The 21,492-nt window shown below is 42.3% G+C and overlaps 2 protein-coding genes across 2 annotated transcripts; both read right to left on the bottom strand.

Moving 5' to 3' along the window:
- Positions 1-2,524: 2,524 nt before the first annotated feature.
- On the bottom strand, positions 2,525-5,629 carry car15 (carbonic anhydrase 15). The gene is given in 10 exon segments (XM_034297033.1): positions 2,525-3,117; positions 3,272-3,432; positions 3,513-3,579; positions 3,675-3,767; positions 3,909-3,958; positions 3,961-3,999; positions 4,002-4,064; positions 4,148-4,324; positions 4,521-4,550; positions 4,686-5,629. Coding segments are annotated over 10 exon segments (984 nt in total). The 5' UTR covers positions 4,741-5,629; the 3' UTR covers positions 2,525-2,868.
- Positions 5,630-6,875: 1,246 nt separating this feature from the next.
- On the bottom strand, positions 6,876-21,449 carry dgcr2 (DiGeorge syndrome critical region gene 2). Its single transcript, XM_010877571.4, has 11 exons — positions 21,110-21,449; positions 19,795-19,827; positions 18,114-18,236; positions 16,307-16,405; positions 15,970-16,180; positions 15,795-15,871; positions 12,637-12,819; positions 12,333-12,536; positions 10,627-10,779; positions 9,796-10,032; positions 6,876-9,646 (listed from the first exon to the last, which is right to left on the bottom strand). Exons 1-11 carry the CDS (start codon positions 21,189-21,191, stop codon positions 9,420-9,422), a joined length of 1,629 nt encoding a protein of 542 aa, XP_010875873.1. The 5' UTR covers positions 21,192-21,449; the 3' UTR covers positions 6,876-9,419.
- Positions 21,450-21,492: the final 43 nt, after the last annotated feature.

The following is a 21,492-nucleotide window of genomic DNA, read 5'->3' as shown; positions in this document are numbered from 1 at the left end:
GCATTATGGTGCAGAAATGATATGAGAATGGGTCGGAATCACCAGCCTGTTTCTCATGTCTATTTATTACACAACAAATGTATGAAAAGAAAACGTGAAATAAAGGCATTTTTTTCAAATTAATACATGTTCAGTAATAAATTGGAAATGCATTGCATTTCAGGTTAAAGAAAAGGGAGATTTAGTAATTGCTTTAGTAAAGTGTTTAGTATCCACCAACATATACAGGATGTTAAATCAATTAATCATTTGGAAATGAATAAACATTTTTAAATGGGAAGAAATTCTTATAAAACAATGCCCTGCAGTCAGTCACCTGACATAAATAGAATTAATTTCCAACTGTAACAATAGCATCAACCCATGAACAGGTATGGTCAGTGGAATTAAACCACACGCTTAAAGCCAACCCCCCCCCTCCCCCCCCAGTGATCTCACCCTCACCCAGCCATGTCCTGATTGTCTCTCCAGCATCAGACTGACAAAGACGACTAAAGACAAAGTGGCCTCTGTGTGTTCCCGCTGCCACCCGTGTCAGTGACAGGAGGTGGATGGTGTGACTAGCTGTGTGGAGACAATAAAGTCAGCATGGATACCCTGGTCGGGCTGACAGGCTTCCTAGGAACACCATTCCCTTCACCATAATGGACTTGGTCCGCGTCCAGAATTGGAAACATTCTGTTAACACGTCACTCATAATACACCACCGTGTCTAAGGAATCTGGACGTCACAGTCACCCAGCCCTACTAGTTACAGAGCATTGTGACGTGAAGTTCTTATGATGAAAGTTTCAAATGGATTAAATGCAAGCACAACAGAGAAGGCAGACAGGGAAATAACGTCACTATTTCTGAGGAACTATCATTTTACATCATATGACCACGAGGGGGAATATATACACAGTCATAACACTGCTTGTACATTAGATGTTTAATATAAATCTAGTAGGTCGGGTAGTGATTGAATGTAGTACTATCAAAGTAACATTTTATGTAGTACCAACAACAGTAAAATTTTTGTTATACTTATACTTATACAAGTGCATCAAAAAAAAATGTATACTGTGGAAAAGTATCTTAGAAGATTCCTTACACAAAGTGAAACATTTCAAGCCTTTTGTTTCAATCTTGATGATTACGGCTTTGAGCTCATGGAAATCAAAAATCAAGTTTAAAATATTAGAATACAAAAATTATAATACAGAAAGGTCGACCTGAGAAGAGCTCTAATAAGCTAATTAAGTCAAAACAACAGCAAATGTTCCCTAAGCAAGTTCATTTATGCATTCAATACTTGGTTGGGGCTCCTTTTGCACAAATTACTTCATCAATGAGGCATGGCATGGAGTCGATCAGTCTGTGGCACTGTTGAGGTGTTATGGAAGCCCAGGCTGCTTTGATATCGGCCTTCAGTTAATTTGTGTTGTTGGGTCTGGTGTCTCTCATTTTCCTCTTGACAATACCCCATAGAATCTCTGAGAGGTTCAAGTCAGGGTAGTTGGCTGGCCAATCAAGCACAGTAATACCATGGGCAGCAAACCAATTACCAGTCGAGTTGGCACTGAGGGCAGGTGCCAAGTCCTTTTAGGAAAAGGAAATCAGCAACTCCATAAAGCTTTTCAGCAAGATGGAAGCATGAAGTGCTCTAAAATATCCTGGTAGACAGCTGCATTGACCCCTGGACTTGATAAAACAGTGGACCAACACCAGCAGAGGACATCCTAAATCATCACTGACTACAGAAACTTCACACTGGGCTTCAAGCAACTTGGATTCTGTGCCGCTCCACTCTTTCTCCAGTTTCTGGGACCTTGATTTCCAAATGAAATGCAAAATGTACTTTCATCTGAAGAGAGGACTTTGAGCAACTGTCCAGTTATTTTTCTCCTTTGCCCAAGCAAGACGCTTCTGACATTGTCTCTGGTTCAGGAGTGGCTTGACACTAGGAATGCGACACCTGTAGCCCATTTCCTGGACATGTCTGTGTGTGGTGGCTCTTGATGCACTGACTCCAGCATCAGTCCACTCCTTGTGAAGCTCCCCCAAGTCCTTGAATCGGCTTTGCTTGACAATCCTCTCAAGGCTGCGGTCATCCCTGTTGCTTGTGCACCTTTTCCTACCACACTTTCCCCTTCCAGTCAACTTTCCATGAATATGCTTTGATACAGCACTCTGTGAATAGCCAGCCCGTTCAGCAATGACCTTCTGTGGCTTACCTCCCTCATGGAGGGTGTCAATGAGTGTCTTCCGGACAACGGTCAAGTCAGCAGTTTTCCCCATGATTGTGGTTTTGTACTGAACCAGACAGAGATTGAAGGCTCAGGGAGTTAATTAGCTGATTAGAGCTCTTCTCAGGTCGACATTTCTGTATTGTACATTTTTTATTCTAATATTTTGAGATACTGGATTTTTGATTTCCATGAGCTATCACCAAGATTGAAACAAAAGGCTTGAAATGTTTCAGTTTATGTGTAATGAATCTAGAAAATATGAAGGTGTTACTTTGATTTGAAAGATGAAAAAAAAAAAAAAAAGATTCCAAAAGATTCTATTTTTTTTTAGATGCACTTGTATGTACACACTAATTATGATTAGTGACGTCTGTTTGGGGGTGGGTTGACTTAGTAGTAGTTGTACATTTTTATACAGTATCCAAGGGAGCTTTGTGGAAACACTGCAATGCGGTTTGATTGAATTGAGCACAGTAGTCAATGTTATGGATTGAAATGTTAAACATGTAATGAAACATAACCCTATAATTCAACAATGACAGTAATACTGGGTGAAAATGTACAGTGGTCAATGATAGTAAACAATTGCCTATAATTACTTATTTTTCTCAGTATTTTATTTGTTCCTCAACCAGTATCAATAAAACAGCCCTGAGCCTAAACCTACAGTCCATAGATGAGCCCAACAGTTAGTCATTTGAAGCAGAAGTATTAAGAGTAAAGGCAAGAAGAGATTAGTGGCCGTTGCTGAGAGTAGCTTGGCATCTTTGGAGGCGTAGATGCTGCGACCAAAAGTGGGATGGATATGTCGGAAATTGTCATGGAGATGTGACACCAATTTTTCGTCCCGCTTTGTGGAGAAAATCCCAGTGGCAAACTGTTCAAACTAAAAAAGAAAACATTGATTTATTCATGATCGCTACTCCATTTGGCAAAAAATGTGTAAGATACCAAACGTGCTGCTTTCAACAGGCTTCTGGGTCCATTACTACAACAGATCGAACACTGTGCGAGTGTCACATTCAATAATGCACGATTACCTGTGACCATGAGATAAAGATGGGCACTTCATACATTGTCCATAGAACCGCCCGAGAGCAAGGAGGAGTGGTGAGGCTACCGTGGTAACGGTAGTACTTGGACAAGTGTCTCTCCGGTAGAAGGCTGATCAATGGAAATGGCTTGACTGAAACCGTCTGACCTAGTGGACAGGGAGGACCTTAATGAGACCTATATTAAACCCTGCACTGACTGATATTATGTTCACAGTTAGAAAAGTACCTTTGTAGGCAATGGTGGGAAGTAGGTTTGAAATTTGTCCAAAGTGTTCATGGTCTATGTAATTGAGCTGCAAGAAGATAAAGGTTCAGAATAGGACTTAATCACTACTAAATCTACGGATAGTCGTATAGAACCGCTTAAAGAAGTTTTTAGACCATTTACATCGATAAAGAATCCAAGAACTGCTAGGCCTGTCGGGTCTTCCAAGGCAGAAGTCAAATTGGGGTGACTCGACTTCATGTTGACTATGTGCATCTGAAAAGTAAATGGATGGTCAAATTTAAAAAAAAGAATAAATAAATAAAATAAGAGCAGTCGGCGCATCCTGGTTTAAACTTCAGGTCACCAAGGATAACCATCCATGAGTGTAGTGTTGGACTTGGATGTGGAGCAGGCATCGCTATAACCCTCCATAGGATATCTGTGCCTGTCCACCGTGTGCTCGAGCCGTTGGAGTTCTGGCTTCCCCAGTGAAAGTGGAGCTGACAGTGTGGTACACCCCTGGAAGACCTCCACCAGCCACAGACATCCCATTCCCAACCTCCAAGCAAAACTGCACACAAACACCAGGCAAGTTATAATTAAAACACTTAGTATTCCCTGAGATGAAAATGACAAAGCTGTAGGTTACTCACCAGAATGCCCATTGTTTTTCAGTTTCCATTGTCCTGTATGAACAGAATCAAAACCATCCAGATTTAAAGCCTCCAATGACTCATTTCTGATCATATGGTGATCAAGGTTTATTGGAGAATGATGCTCCTCAAGGATTGGGTGGCAGGATGGGAACATGTCTCCCCATGCATATGGATCTGAGGAGGAAACAGAGACATGTGAATGACATTCAAGGTTAAGAACCAAAAGCATTCTCTCTGATGTGAGGTAGTCCTCCAGACATTGTCACACAACAGAAACATTTTATTTTTATAAAAAAATTTTTTTAAACAATTATCTAAACAAGCTACATTATAAACTTCGTTTTTTTGGATACATTTTATTAACACTTACCACAGTGACCTTCGTCATAACAGAAATCCTCTGGAATAATAGACCACAGCGGATATGAATTGTAAAGCATTTGCATCCATAATGACCTCTTAAAACAGCATGTGAGCAGACAAAGCTAAATCCTTGGAAAATATAGAAGACATTGAGAACAAGCATGTTACTCACCGTTGTGTGAACACTGAACTAACATAAGCAAAACAGTTACTGTTGCCCAAATCATTTTTGCTTCAATACATGAACAAAGTACCTCAACAGGTATAAAGTCTAAATAAAAATCACAGAGGCAGACCTAAACTGGTACTTTGGGACCTGTGCAAATGCCAAGCTTAAATAGCACTGAGAAATGAATACTGAATTTTTTTCCCTCTCGGTTTGTTCACTGTAGTGTCATTGCCAGTCGTCTTTACTAATGAATGGCACATAACGGGACATTAATGTGAGGAGCTTCCCTATTCTCAAGCAGAGCAGCAATAGCCACCAAGTGGTAAGGTCATGTACAGTACCAATCAACATTTTTGACACCTTTTCATTCAAAAGGTATTTTTCATCCAATATATTTCCAGTAAAGACATCAAAATTATGAAAAACACATGGGATCAGGTAGCATCCAAAGATTAGTGTTAAACAAAATACATTTCATATTGTAGATTCTTCAAAATAGCCACCATTTGCACTGACATTTTGCACACAGCAATCTGAACCAGCTTCACAAGGTAGTCCACTGGAAATCACCATTTCAATTACCAGGTGCGCCTTGTTAAAAGTTAATTTGAGGAATTTTCTTTCCTTCTCAATGTATTACGGGGGTATACAAAAGACCATCATTACGTTTGTAGTGTAGTAGTCCATATTATGTCAAGAACAGCTCAAATAAGCAAAGAGAAACCACAGTTCATCATTACTTTAAGAGATGAAGGTCAGACCATCCAGAAAAGTTAAAGAACTCTGAGTTTCCACAGGTATGACATCACTTTGTCCAGGCATTTCACAATGAGTTGTGACTAAGAACAGCTATTAGACAGAAGATATCTACAGGGCACCATTGAAAATGAGATGGTTTCAATGGGTTTCCTTGTATACATAAAAAAAAAAAAAGATATACCACAGCTGCTAACATACCTCTCAGGTGCTAAAGTCAGACAACTGCTACTGATGCTGGCCAGGGTTTGATTTATGCGTCTTGGGCTTGTTTCGTGGACACAGATTATTCCCACCCTAGAACTAAAAGAAAAACCGACTCAACCCCTTTTGATTTCGGTTTCAGCATCAGGTTGCCTTATCAAATCAAACACATAATTCCAAGACAAAGAGGGGAATTAATTAGACAACATTGCAGACTCCCCATATTCCCTTCTCCGCCAACACACATTTCATTGTTTAGGGACTTCCCACCTCTCACCTGAATCCCATTACATTTGGAGGCAGTGGCTTAGGGATTCCCTTGACAAATTAAAATAACTATGTGAAATGCCCAGATTGATGAAGCATGCAGTGTAGCATAGGGAAACGAATACTGCAGCACAGGTATTTCACCCTTTTGGACTTTTTGGAGCGTTACAAAGTGATGGTTAATTAAATGTTTAATGTTAATTTTTCAAACAAATAAATAAAACAGTTATTACTTCAATATAACAGTTACATTAGTTAACTTTGGTTTTAAGCATGCCTAAACAAATTCAAGAATCAAGTGTCTTACCAAAACTAAGATTGACCAATATGACCTGTCCTTCCTCTGTAACACTCAGTAAAGTATTATATTTTAAGCACAGACTGAAGAGTTTATTTGATCGCCTCATAAAGGGCAGGGATTGGTAGATGGGTTAACGACAAATCAGACATCAAGCATCGCTAATAAGTATGTCAATAATTATCATAATTATTATTGTTAATAATAATAATAATAATAGTTAATTATGTCACAGATGATGCATTAAATCACCTAGGCAGTGTATCAAAGATACAAAAACATAATTCTGAACTGAGTTGCCATTAAATTATGACGATGGGAGAAATCAAAGGAAAGTTATTGAGATAAGTATTGGGTAAGTATTCAAAGAGTTTCACAAATGCAGCCTAACTACTGCTAAAGACATTTTAACATGTACCGACGCCTGGGGGAAAATCAAGATATTAGCGCTTTACTTCTATGATCTTCAACTTCTGAGTATTTTGTGAAGATACAAAACAAATGTAATCCATTGTAATCCAATTTGAAACACAAATATGAATAAGCCCTAGGGGTAGAATAATTATTCAACAGACGGTGTCTTAGTCATCCTATAGTCTGGTCTCAAGGTCTCTATTAACACTACAGGCCTCATCTTCCCAGACCAACACTGAGAAACATCAAGCGGCTCTCCTTCATTATACAATTTATTTGGCATAATATTAATGTACATCTACCTCAAAAAAAATTATATAGAAATACAAGAGCCCCTTGTAAAAGATGCAAGAAATGTAGAATTTAAAAGCTTTAAAATAAGAGAATACAATTAAATGCAACATCGCATTTTAACAGAACACATTGGACGTTGTTTTGCTCACCATTGTCTATCGATGAATCACCTAGTATCAATGCAGCAGTTGCAGTTGGAGGCAGGAGGACCAATGCATACATCTACAACACACCAGTCTTGTGAACTAAGCCAGGGCCTAGATGAGCAGTGTTCTTAAAATTATAAATCTGTTTTAAAGAAGTTCTCAGCATGCCTAAAGATTAAAACATGCACTGTAGGTCCCAAAAAAAAGAAGCTAGAAACACTCAACCCAAAGAGAGATGTGATCCCTGAACACCATACCACACCCACACACACACACACACACACACACACACACACACACATGCACACACAGTTGAAGATTTGAATTTTTTTCTCTTTACAGTTCATGACATAATGTCCTTTGATAATTCACATATGGGTCAGAGAAAAGAAAACAGTTTAACTTGATCCCCATCCCTAACATAAAACACTGCAACGCGACATCCAGGTATATCTGTACAGAAACACAGTACACATACACACGCAATTCTAAAACTGGATCTTCTGCCAGTTCAGTGCTGCTGGTGATCGGACTAAAGCAAAATAGAAGACCACGCTGGTAGGGGCTTGGGCCAAACTGGCTGGAATCATCATAGGGGGCTTTGTGCTTTTATATGTCTGGCACTTCTAACTCCTCGGGAGACTAAGCACAAGAGAACCTAACCGGGCTCTCACGTCTTTATATGACGTGAGCTTTTCAGCCGATTGCCACAATCCGTTTAAATTATGTGGCCTTCCCAATACCTCCAAGCATTCTGTTACTACCACATTAGAGGTTCCTGTAGTTCATTATTATAAAGCCCAAAGACATGTTGGCTCATGGTAAAACAGAACCAGTTCCATCTCCGATGGAATTACACCGTTGTCACAGTCTGAATTTAAGACACTGAGATGACTACACGCAGCAGTAAGAACAGAAACAGTGAATCCAATGACAGCTTCCAAAAACGACAACTGATTATTTATCCACATCCCCAGAATATCAGTAATGCTTTCAAAATATATTCTGTATTAAAAACATTTTTCTTGAGACATAGTAAACAGGTGATGTGACAAATGGTGAAAGGTTTTGTCTTTATACACAATTGTGTGCATACATACAGCAAAGTAGCAGACTGGCGAAGAAGAAATAATCAGTATTAATGTTGTTAAGAGGAGAATGTGTACCTTAAATTGAACTTAACACATTCCATGAGGAGGTATAAAACAGTAAACAACCCTCCTTATATAGCAACAAACAACAACATGAAAAGCTTACCTTGATTCACAATCACCACTGACATTCAATTTCATGATGTGAAATTATTGAAGCAATTACCTAAGTTTGGATATCGCAACAAATTTACAGCCTGGAAAAGGACACAATAATCAACTAACTACCTTAAGAACTCATGAACAAAAACCAATATTGCAGCAAGATTCTTGGAAAAGTTCTAGGATTTAGATTATCAAAACAGACATTAACACATAGCATTGTGTTAGATGGAGCTAACACTAACGTACCTAAATATCTTTGCAAGGTTAAAAAAACCTTTTGTAGCAGAACTTTATCTTTTTCTATTCAAATCTTTAGCATCAATCTGGAAGACATGTTAGCATATCAGATTGATTGGCAAATGCTGAAATTCCAGTTTAAGGACACTGTCTATTGGGAAATTCCTCCATCTGTTTAATAAGGAGATATAAAGTTCTCAGACGGGATGTTTGAGCAGACACACTCTACCCTTTGTCATGCGATGCAGTTAGTCCATCAACTGACAGTCGGAACTACGCCTCTGCCTCAATGCAACCCAAAAACAATTTGAAAAGGGCAGAATGGATCTGTCTACCTTCTCAATAATGACCAGGCATGACACCTGAAGGAGGACTTGCATTGGGGACAGTTGGGAGTTCTAACTAAAATGAAGAAATCACAAGGGTTGACCAATGAGAACTAGAGGCAGAAGCTCGGCCTTGTTAGCCTGACGTAGAGTTGCTAGTCTTCTCTGTACAGAATCATCGGTCTTCTAGATGCTTTTTGACTTCCTTAACCGCCAGTTTGTGCCCACATGTAAGAAAAACAGACTGCTCTCTGTTTTCAATAAGAAATCTGACAGACACCTAACAGGTTAAAGTCCACTGGTTAAGGAAAACCACCAGTCGAAGAGTGCTCAGTGCTGCACACCTCCAGAGGCAGACCGGTCCATCAGTCCTTCCAGACACCGTCTCTAAGTCACCTATCGCAAAACCAGTCCCGTCCTCTGACCGACAGTGTGCCCCAATCCAACCCCCGCGTGATGGAGCAGTCTGCCATTGTCCTCCAGTCTCCATCTGTGGGAGCGGCCCCACCCCCCCCCGCCTCCTCCGGCACCCCTTCCCTCTATACCATGGTGCTGAGGGAGGTGCTGCTGCAGTCTGTAGGGATGTCGGGGGCCTGTTCGTCAGTGGGGGTGTCGGGCACCACCAGTAGGGTGCTGCTGTCGATGGAGTCCTCCCGCCCCTGGGACGACATGGGCACAGGCTCTGGCTCGGGGACGGCCGGGGCGTCCGTCATGGCGTCCACCACGTCCCTCATCTGACTGGGGATCATCCGGATCCCATTGCGCGCTGTGTGGTAGAACAAGAACAGGCAAGATCAGGTTGAGGAACAGCCAGGCATTCCACCTAGCGAAGGAGAAGCTAGTGAAACTCTTTACAGAAACAGTCAGTAAATGTGATAAGTGGGTGGGGCTTGTTTATTTTGTTTATTATCCTACCCAGGTCCACATAGAGAATAGTGTCCGGGTTGATGGAGGCTTCATAAGGAGGGGGGGGGTCGTCTGGGTGCTGTATGTCTGGGTACTTGTATGCAGCATAGGGTGGGGGAGGCTCCTGGAAATGAAATGCGCCTCCCTCTCCGTCATCAGAGAGGTGCAGGGGAGTGAGGCCCGTGCCAAAAGCGTCCGGACCGTAGTCAAAGCCAGGGACTCGTCGTCCAAGGTTAAAATGGTGCACTGAGGAGCAAGAAAACCAACAGAGACAGTGAGGTGGTTTCACATTCAATTGATTTGGCTCATCTCCCCCCCCCCCTCAGTTTGGTTCGTTAGAATCCACTAAACCATGGTTGCCGCAGTCCGGACCAATCAATGCAAAAAAAACAGAAGTGATAAGATCGGTTGTTTGACCACATTCGATTAAATGCACATAGTACCGAAACTTGATATGGAAAACATTCTGTGAGTGGCCGGACGTTAATGATCTGAGTGCATATCAGGGGCTGTACTAACTGCCTTAAATCAAAAGATGTAACCGTTGAATGTTGAAGGACGGCCGCTACGGATATGTTCCTTCCAGTAGACTGTCAGAAGTACAACAGTAATACAAAGTTTGGGACATTCAAGATGCTTCTTGAATGATCAGAGATGGCTTAAAAATTAGGCATTGTTCTCTAATAAACAAATTACATTGGCTTACATTACTTGGTTTTGCTTATTAATTTTAGTTGGCATCATCTTCGACCATGTAAATCCAACCAAACCAAACAATTAAAAATACAATCTAAGGCTACAATCTAGGTGGGTGGTTTTAGTGGTTACGATGCTGCTTACGGTTTCCTCCAATGAGCGTCTCGATGCGCTGGCGCCGGCGCTGGCGCAGCCGGTGAACCATGAAGAGGAGCAGAGAGAGGATGAGGAAGGAGGAGATACAGCTGACAATCAGACGCATCCCACTGGCCATGGAGTCAAACAGGCTGCTACCATCTGAACACACAGAGACCAGGGTACAGGAACACATTTACACTACGGCCTCTCCACGTTAGTCCTCGCACCGGTTCGAGCTTCTGAAATGGTTTCACTAAAAAGCAAAATCAGAAACACTTCATTGTATCTTAACAGAACCTTAAAGAAAGATACAAGGGAACCGACAACTGGACAAAAGAGATAAAATGAGAACTTCTGTTTTGCGTCGATAGGATCTATTAAGGGCACAGAGACTGATTGGAATCACTGACGAGACACCCGTTTGTCTGAGGTTAGGCACATTTTAAAGCAACCCTCAAACTCAGTAGGCATAACATTCTGAAATGTATGGAGAAGTTCTTACACAAGTCTCTTAAGTGCAGATATCTGAAGTAAGTTATTGAAGGAAGCTGGGGTTTTTACTCAGTTGATCAAATGAAGCAATAACACATTTCAGGTATATGGCAGTGGTTTGGAGCATATTTCTTTCAGATCCTGAAATGATCGGTACAAATGCTTTATGGAGACTTAAATTCCCACAAATTCATAGCAACAACCACATACACCGATCAGCCATACAATTACGACCATCTGCCTAATACTGTGTAGGTCCGAAGATGTGCTGTGGTATCCGGCACCAAGATGTTAGCAGCAGACCATTTAAGTTGTGAGGTGGGGCCTCCATGGATCGGAGCTGTTTGTCCAGCACACCCCACAGATGCTCAATTGGATTGAGATCTGGGGAATTTGGAGGCCAAGTCAACACCTTGAACTTGTTGTGTTCCCCAAAGCATTCCTGAACCATTTTTGCTTTGTGGCAGGGCGCATTATCCTGCTGAAAGAGGCCAGAGCCATCAGGGAATACCGTTGCCATGAAATGGTGCACATGGTCTGCAACAATGCTCAGGTAGATGGTACGAGTAAAAGTAACATCCACATAATTGGCAGGACCCAAGGTTTCCCAGCAGAACATTACCCAAAGCATCACACTGCCTCCGCCGGCTTGCCCCCTTCCCATAGTGCATCCTGGTGCCGTGTGTTCTCCAGGTAAGCGACGCACACGCACCCGGCCATCCACGTGATGTAAAAGGAACTGTGATTCATCAGACCAGGCCACCTTCTTCCATTGCTCCGTGGTCCAGTTCTGATGCTCACTTGCCCATTGTAAGCTCTTTCAGCAGTGTACAAGGGTCAGCATGGACACCCTGACTGGTCTGCCCCATACACAACAAATTGTGACATTCTGTCAAAAGTTCAAGTATGATATGCAGAAATATCAGCATTCACCACATTAGAGGCAGGCATGTTGATTCAACAAAATCAGAGCATCATTAAAATGTTATGCCTAATTCTTTTTAGACTGTGATATTATTGTTCTGAAGGACCACAAACAATCCAGACCACTCAATGAGAATGAACGCCTTCTCAGCGTCAAGAGAGCATCGAGATCTACATCAGCTAACAGTGGATATGATGGGACAAGAGAGATACACATTGAGAGCTTCAGCCTGTGGAGAGTTCAAACACCCGTAGTGGTTTTGGTTCAGGTCGGGCGTGTGTGTAAGTTACAGTACCTGGGTCCAGGCAGGTGAACTTGCAGCACTCCTTCGGGTCCTTGCCAAAGTGCTTGCAGCCCTCGGGCCGGTTGCACAGCGCGGCCACACACATCTCTGGCTCGCCGTTGTGACAAGTGCAGCTCAGACACGGGTCCTCCCCCTTTGGCGTGAAGTAGTAGCCCTCAGTTACCACCTGGTCCTTTATGTCCACACACGTCTGCCCTGGTGAAAGTAATAAAGGCTTTAGGACCAGAACATAACTATGTTGAAATGCGGCTACTTGGATCATGTGTCACTGAGGGGCCAATGAGGGCAAACGTACTCCTCTTGCACAGGAAGGGGAACTTCTTATAGCAGCTTTCAGCGTGCCAGCTGTGAAGGCCGTGCTCGTTCATGCTCTTGATCTGGAAGCGTTGCAGCTGGGCACAGAAGATGCTGTCCTGGGTTGCGGATGCCTCTCCAAAGTCGGTCAGGCCTTCTGGAGGCATAAATACCTGTACTGACCCTGTAAGTGAGGGAGGGGGAGATTAACCTTAAACCCAAGAATAGGTCCACTGATATGACAGACTGTGGTGGTTTGAGTATGACAGTAAGTGCTCCTGTCACAGCTCCTTTTCATTGACTTCATTTAATAACACGTTAATCTGAGACTTGTGGAAAACGTAATCAGAATTACATGCTGTTGAAGGTTTTATGTACGAGCCTTTCACATGTGCAGCAGTTCAGTTGATCTGGTCCTGCCCATGGTGCATTGCTGCATATTTCACAATGTCTATTAATATTGCGATGCATAACTGCAATTACATTATGGAATGACATCTCCCACATGCTAATGGAGGCATTCCCAACACAAATTGCCTAACCATCGAATAATAAATGAGTCCCTCTTTCTCGGCCCAGCTCGCAGCCAACATTGCAACTTTGTAATGTCAAGGCCAAGTACAAACCCGATTCCAAAAATGTTGGGACACTGTACAAATTGTGAGTAAAAAAAGAATGAAATAATTTACAAATCTCATAAAGTTATATTTAATTCACAATAGAATATAGATAACCTATCGAATGTTGAAAGTGAGAAATGTTGTAAAGTCATGCCAAATATTGGCTCATTTTGGATTTCATGAGAGCTACACAGGTAGCAATAAGAGGCCAGAAAAGTTAAATGCTGGAGGACCAATTTGCAACTTATTATGTCAATTGGCAACATGATTGGGTATAGAAAGAGCCTCTCAGAGTAGCAGTGTCTCTCAGAAGTTAAGATGGGCAGAGGATCACCGATTCCCCAAATGCTGCGGCGAAAAATAGTGGAGCAATATCAGAAAGGAGTTTCTCAGAGAAAAATAAATAAAATAATCATCATCAACAGTGCATAATATCATCCAAAGATTCAGAGAATCTGGAACAATCTCTGTACGTAAGGGTCAAGGCCGGAAAACCATACTGGATGCCCGTGATCTTCGGGCCCTCAGACGGCACTGCATCACATACAGGAATGAAACTGTAATGGAAATCACAACGTGGGCTCAGGAATACTTCCAGAAAACATTGTCGGTGAACACAATCCACCATGCCACTTTATAGGTCAAAAAATAAGTCCAGGATCCAAAGCGCAGGCATCCATTTTAAAAGGATCATTTAAAATGGACTGTGGCAAAGTGGAAAAGTGTTCTGTGGTCAGACGAATCAAAATTTGAAGTTCATTTTGGAAAACTGGGAGCCATGTCATCCGGACTAAAGAGGACAAGGACAACCCAAGTTGTTATCAGCGCTCAGTTCAGAAGCCTGCATCTCTGATGGTATAGGGTTGCATGACTGCATGTGGCATGGGCAGCCTACACATCCGGAAAGAGACCATCAATGCTATCCAAGTTCTAGAACAACATATGCTCCCATCCAGACGTCATCTCTTTCAGGGAAGACCTTGCATTTTCCAACATGACAACGCCAGACCACATACTACATCAATTACAATGTCATGGCTGCATAGAAGAAGGATCCGGGTACTGCAATGGCCAGCCATCAGTCCTGTGTATGTCAGACGTTTGCAGTCTGTTATAAAAAGAAGAGGGGATGCCACATAGTGGTAAACACGGCCTTGTCCCAACTTTTTTGAGATGTGTTGATCCCATGAAATTTAAAATCAACTTATTTTACCCTTAAAGTGATACATTTTCTCAGTTTAAACATTTGATATGTCATCTATGTTGTATTCTGAATAAAATACTGAAATTTGAAACTTCCACATCATTGCATTCTGTTTTTATTCACAATTTTACAGTGTCCCAACTTTTTTGGAATCAGGTTTGTATGTTAAGTACACATTCCTTGATAAACTAATAAAAATTTATATTGTAATGTGAGGCAAGTTACTGATTTAATCGCAGTAATTTGTTGTAGTAACAGACAGTAAAAAACTACACGATGACCGCCCTGTGTATGTCAACGAGGAGGGCCGGTCATCAGTCCTGTGAATGTCACCGAGGAGGGCGGGCCATCCGCCCTGTGAATGTCACCGAGGAGGGCCGGCCATCCGCCCTGTGAATGTCACCGAGGAGGGCCGGCCATCCGCCCTGTGAATGTCACCGAGGAGGGCCGGCCATCCGCCCTGTGAATGTCACCGAGGAGGGCGGGCCATCCGCCCTGTGAATGTCACCGAGGAGGGCGGGCCATCCGCCCTGTGAATGTCACCGAGGAGGGCGGGCCATCCGCCCTGTGAATGTCACCGAGGAGGGCCGGCCATCCGCCCTGTGAATGTCACCGAGGAGGGCCGGCCATCCGCCCTGTGAATGTCACCGAGGCGGGCCGGCCATCCGCCCTGTGAATGTCACCGAGGCGGGCCGGCCATCCGCCCTGTGAATGTCACCGAGGCGGGCCGGCCATCAGTCCTGTGAATGTCACCGAGGCGGGCCGGCCATCAGTCCTGTGAATGTCACCGAGGAGGGCCGGCCATCAGTCCTGTGTATGTCACCGAGGAGGGCCGGCCATCAGTCCTGTGTATGTCACCGAGGAGGGCCGGCCATCAGTCCTGTGTATGTCACCGAGGAGGGCCGGCCATCAGTCCTGTGTATGTCACCGAGGAGGGCCGGCCATCAGTCCTGTGTATGTCACCGAGGAGGGCCGGCCATCAGTCCTGTGTATGTCACCGAGGAGGGCCGGCCATCAGTCCTGTGTATGTCACCGAGGAGGGCCGGCCATCAGTCCTGTGTATGTCACCGAGGAGGGCCGGCCATCAGTCCTGTGTATGTCACCGAGGAGGGCCGGTCATCAGTCCTGTGTATGTCACCGAGGAGGGCCGGTCATCAGTCCTGTGTATGTCACCGAGGAGGGCCGGTCATCAGTCCTGTGTATGTCACTGCCTCCTCTCCTACAACACCAGGACACCCTGAGCAGGGTTGCCTGCGGGGAGGGTGACAGCTACATCCTGCAGCTTAGAATCTTTAGTATATAACAGTGTCAAAAATGACAAAAGTCTGCACTCACCTTTATATGCCACCTCCCAACGGCCTGCCAGTGAATTGTTCTGATTGGTGATGACATACTGGTAACCCACCCAAAACCTGACGGGGAAACGGCACAAAATGGTAAACGGTGTGTCTGAGATATAGCCTTCGAACAGTCAACACTATTTATGCACCACATCCTAAGTCACACTCACTTGCATTGATCTCTGCGCTCGCACACATCCTCATCAAAATCCACCTCAATCTTCAAGATGAACTGCAGCTCCTCGTTGGTAACGAAGGTGGCCAGTGAGCCGTTGACTTTCTGACATGTGTCCACAGCCTGCCAGTAGTTCTCATTCCTCAGGTACACTTTGTAGCAGCTGGCTGTCTTCTCATAGTGATGCCACCCACTAGGGCACTTCTCTGTGAAGGGGAACAGTGCATTAGAGAACCTAGAGTGTAAACCAACAGGAGTTTAAAGATGGTTTCAGCACCTCCTTGGAAGAGTAAAGAATGAGCGACTGACGGATGTACAGGTGGGAGTCTTACTGTTAAAGCGCACCGGCTGGGCCACACCCATGACGTCCTCCACCTGGTCAAACCCGTTGGCGAACCCGTTGGCGAAATGAAACGTTTCCTCCTTCATGGCTGTGAGAGAGGACCAAAAAAGAGGAATGGAGAGAAACCGCAAGCAAAAAAAGAGAAAGTGGTCTTTAAATAAAAGGAATATACTGTGGGTACTGGCTGATCAAATAAAAAACATCAAGACAGATTTGCTTGGATACAAGAGAAATCTGATTCAGGGACGGAGAAAGTGCTTATTTAGCCCATTCGCATGTCCTTGAATGGCAAAAACATATCTTCTCAAGAAAGCAAAGTCATGAAACAATTAATCAAATACTGTAATATACACTGACTAGCAAGATCATTAAGTATCGAGTTCCTGGACCTCGATCACTACCGACAGTGAATCATGTGGCTTGACACACAGAGCAAGCAGAGGCTGCATTTACAGTTTGATCGAATGTTAGATAGAAACCTAAGGGACTTTGAGATCAGTATTATTGTCAGTGTCTCAAGTGTGGAGGTCCCAGGGTCTAAGGAACAGCCGTCCCCCTGGGTTTCCAAGCAACACCGTTCAGGGCGTATACAAAATGGTGTGGCAAGGACAATGAATGGCATAAACTGTGCAAGTTTACAGGCAGCACAGTATTTTTACTGGGTATTATTAGCAATACCCATAATAATAATAATACCAGTAATAATCATAATACCATTCATAATAATACCGGTAATTATAATAATAATACCAGTATCAATAATAATAACACCAGTAATAATAACAATACGATCCATAATAATAATACCGGTAATAATAATAATAATACCAATACCATTCATAATAATAATGTCAGTAATAATAATAATAATAATAATGCCAGTGCCGCAAAACAATGGCAGTGACAATGGCATATGAGAACAACTCGTCTGTCCTTGTCGTTTTGTCCTTGTTGTTTTCCTGGCACATGTTAGGTCCCTAGATGCCAGGCAACATTAGAACACTGCCAATCTGAACATTGTTGCTGACTAGGTGCATCCCATTATGGTGACAGTTAACCCTTCACCACACAGATACTTCCATCAGGACATAAAGTGTGTATTGTCTCAGAATGATTCAACCAACATGACAGCAGACCAGAACCAAATAGAGCATCTCTATGATGAGATGGAAAAAGCCGTGAGCAGCACCGACACACTGTTTTCCACTGCAGCAACTTGTGATTCCAGTGTCTCAGCATCAGGGACCAAAAAGACTGGAATGTTTTAGACCTTAGGCAGAATCCATGACCTGAAGAATTCATGCTGTTCTGTAAACAAAGGGGTCAGACCCGGTGACCGCCAAGGTACTGGACAAGTGAACCTAAAAAAACTGTCTGAGTGTATATCCACAGCACAGAAGAAACTAAGATGGTCGTTATGGAGGTCACCAGCTTTGTGTAACCAATCCATTAGGTCATTCGTAAAATGCACTAAGAAATCCATTGATCAGGAGTGAAGCGAAAACATAAGGACTTACTTCAACTAATTACTACTGCAATATCCAACCATGTACCCAAAACATAGAAAACAATGCTCTCAATAAAATAAAGACACTGTTTGCCTTTCACATTGTTTTACGTTACATTTACAGCAGCATTGATTTGCCCAGTTCTAGTATTTCTTAAGGAAGAATCAAGTCTATGTCCTTCACTATGGAGCATGCAATTAAACTGGACATTTGGTATAATGATTGTTTGGGAGGAAGACGTGGCTATAGGTTGAGGCCTGGGTAAAAGCCCGGAGATGAGTTACTCACGAGGGCAGTCCAACTCATCGCTCTTGTCGTCACAAGCCGTCCAGCCGTCACACTGCCAGGACAAGGGGATGCACTGCATCTTCCCACTGCGGCATGTGAACTGGCCAGGGCTGCATCGCAGCTCTGAAACACAACACAGAGGGAAGGCTATAGACAACACAAAGGGCCCCCTGAACTTTTGACATGGTCACTGCAACAGAGCATTTGGTCCCAGCCTTACTCCCAAAAAAAGATTAAACTGAATCTATGAATGATTACCAGCTTTTTGTATCAATGCCTAGAGAGGTTGATGTCTTTACAGATTAATAAGAAAAGAGGATTTCACTATTCATAATGCACATTACATTAACAATGCACCTGAGGCTAAAAATAATTAACATATTCCATCAAACAAAGTATTACAAGAAAACATCAGGGGGAAAACAAATGCACAATATTTATAGAAATGTAGTTATACTACCATTTCTTAAGTATTAAAAGTTCAGTTCAGGGGCAAAAAAAACTAGTAGATTTATCTAAAACAACCCTCAAATTACAAACATTCACCGCCAAAATGATAAGCACCCTTGACCAAGAGACTGTATAAAATAAAAAGGGTAATGAGCTACACTGACATTTTCAGCAAGTGTAATATATTGCAATTAATTAATGATTAAAGAAAAAAACATAGCAAAATATAGAATTATAAAATGTAATGATCAAATATAAAATGAGACTGCCACCCTTTTTCATTAATTTGAAAGGATAATGGAAGTGAAAAATATTTGTGAACATTTGTGCAGTCTTCGATTCAAACCAAAGGTTTTCAATGGTGTCCAGAGACTGCCATTACAAAATGTGGTGGCCATTCAAAAAGATGACTTTGTGGTCAATTAATAGTGTAGTTTGGGGATTTTGACATGTTTCGGGTAATTGTTTTGCTGGAAGATCCACTTCAAGCACCTATATCCCCTACCAGAACAGGAGCAGTGTATGTGGGTCAGCGTCTCTGTACAATAAACTGCCGCACCACAGCATGGGCTTTTCTTTTGAGGAGACAGTTTTCGGCTTTGTTGTCTAGGGCTTCTCTTGTGAAGACGCAGTGTCATGCTCTTCAGAACAGCTATAACTTATCACTGTATGGCACTTTACTGACAGGCCTAAGCCCACTGTTGAAAACCAATCTGGATTCTATGAACAGAGTTGCTGGAGACCCAGTGTTTCAAGATAATCAAAGAGCATAATAATTTGACTTAAAACAGATACCTACCAAATGGTAATTGCAGAATGCTAATGTAACATGGATGTTAAAACCAACAACTACCATTCATGATTGAAAGCAGCGTTTTTAGTCTAAGAGTAACATTAAAATACACTGATCACTGTTGTTTTGAAGCCTAAAATACAGTGATCCTGCAGATGTTCATCACACCATTCTACAACTTTATTTATAACTTTCTAAATTTGACAGAGCCTGTCCTTTACATGTAGAGCAGAAATGTGATAATAGATAAGAATAAACATCTGCAGAACATGATTCACAAAGAAAATATTAAGTTAGCAAAACGGAAAACAAAGCACCGCTGTGAATGGGCAGACATAGGGCACTCGCTCAGGACAAAAAACACAGCAGCACAACCCAAACAGGTGTAGACAGGCAGATCTATACATCCACTGAAGCACTACAGGACATGATGCTTACCTGACAACAATCCTGCCAGAGCTAACCGCGGACCTGAAAGAAAAACAAGAAAGCTATTTCTGTTGAACTAACATAGTTTGCATTTTTAAACCCCCGTTTTGGAATGTACTACCACATAATGGAATTAATATGTTTGGAGTGAACCAAATGATGACTGAGTAATGACAACTAATTTTTATGATTCACAGGCCAGAGCAATTTTAAACCCAGAAAACATTATCTTAGCTTTCTAAAGACATGCATCTTTGCTCAGCAGTGAGCAACGATAAAAGGGAAAAGGCTGGGTGGGCTATTTAACCATCTGTTCTCTAGGTGTTTGAGTTGACCCAAATGAGGCCAGGACCACCCACACTTCCAATATCCCAATGTATCCAACAGCAAGCTAATTTCACTATGTTTAAGTTATAACATCCAGTTTACTCTGCATAGAATATAGCCTTGGTGGGAGAATAGGCCTTTCAATCAATGAATCAAATTTATTTATAAAGCCCCTTTTACAACAGCAGTTGTCACAAAGTGCTTTACAGAGACACCCAGCCTTAAACCCCAAGGACATAAACTAGCAATTTACTAAGGAGCAAGACATTATCTTGGGGTGCACAAAGGCAATATACCAACTGAATGTATGGGTTCAGGAAGACATCTGTTGTGTTTCTCGCAGATTAAAGAACAATTTCATGCAGATTCATCCGATTAACTGGCTGTAACGGGATGACGTTAGTTACAGTGGATAGCTAACGGTTAGCTAGATATAGCAAAAAAAAACAACAACAACAACAACAACAACAACAACAGATGGCACAGTCCTGTGTTGCTCGTGAAAATTATCCAGTACTACAGTAGCCAACTAGTAGTACCGTGTTCAGGAAGAAAGTAGATCACCACAAAGATCCTTAAATAAATAAAAAAGCTCATTACCATAAAGAAATTGAAAGGCTAGATACTAGCGTGTGTTGTAAAGGTTAAAGTTGAGTGAACAACACTGATTTGATACTAACTGCAAATAAAAACCTTATTAACGGCAGGTACATGTCACAATTGGAAATACATTTAACACATAAGAATTATCTAAAATATCCAGCTAGCGAGATAATATAAGTTTTACCAAGTAAGTGGACTACCCATATAGCCATAATATATGGGACCCGTGTTCGTGGAGCTAGCTACGGTTTGAAACGCAACCTACACTACTAGACATCTAGCTTACTGACTAAATTCCCGTTTAAATACCAGGCCTACAAAATAACCCACGGGCATAGTTAGATACATAAAGGTAGTTAAACAATGACAACAAATGACATTTTGCCAGACTTACCTGTCCGTGGTGGGTCTGTTAAAGTTAGGACGAAGAGAAGAGAGAGAAGGACGTAACTGCTGCTGTCAGCCTTTGGCAACATTTATCCTCCAGTCATAGTAACTCCTCTACTCAGAAAAAAAATATATTAACCTAGACCTGAACCAGCGTTTGCTTCGATTCTATCAGCGACAAAAATATTTCTTAACCATTCAAATACATATTGGAACGGTGGAAGTATTAAAGTCAACCTTGAAATAAGTCCAATAATGTTAGATAACGAGCTAGCTAGCTTATTCTACTGGCCTGGCCAATGTGTTGGCTAGCTACTCCAGAAAGGAAATAAAACAAGATGGCTTCGTCTTCCCATCACAACAATCCCAAACGCCATCAGCTGGAGGTTT

This window comes from Esox lucius, chromosome 14, assembly GCF_011004845.1.
Source record: "Esox lucius isolate fEsoLuc1 chromosome 14, fEsoLuc1.pri, whole genome shotgun sequence".
Lineage (NCBI taxonomy): Eukaryota > Metazoa > Chordata > Actinopteri > Esociformes > Esocidae > Esox > Esox lucius.
Note: the sequence above shows the minus strand (reverse complement) of the source record. Positions and strands in the feature narration are given on the sequence as shown.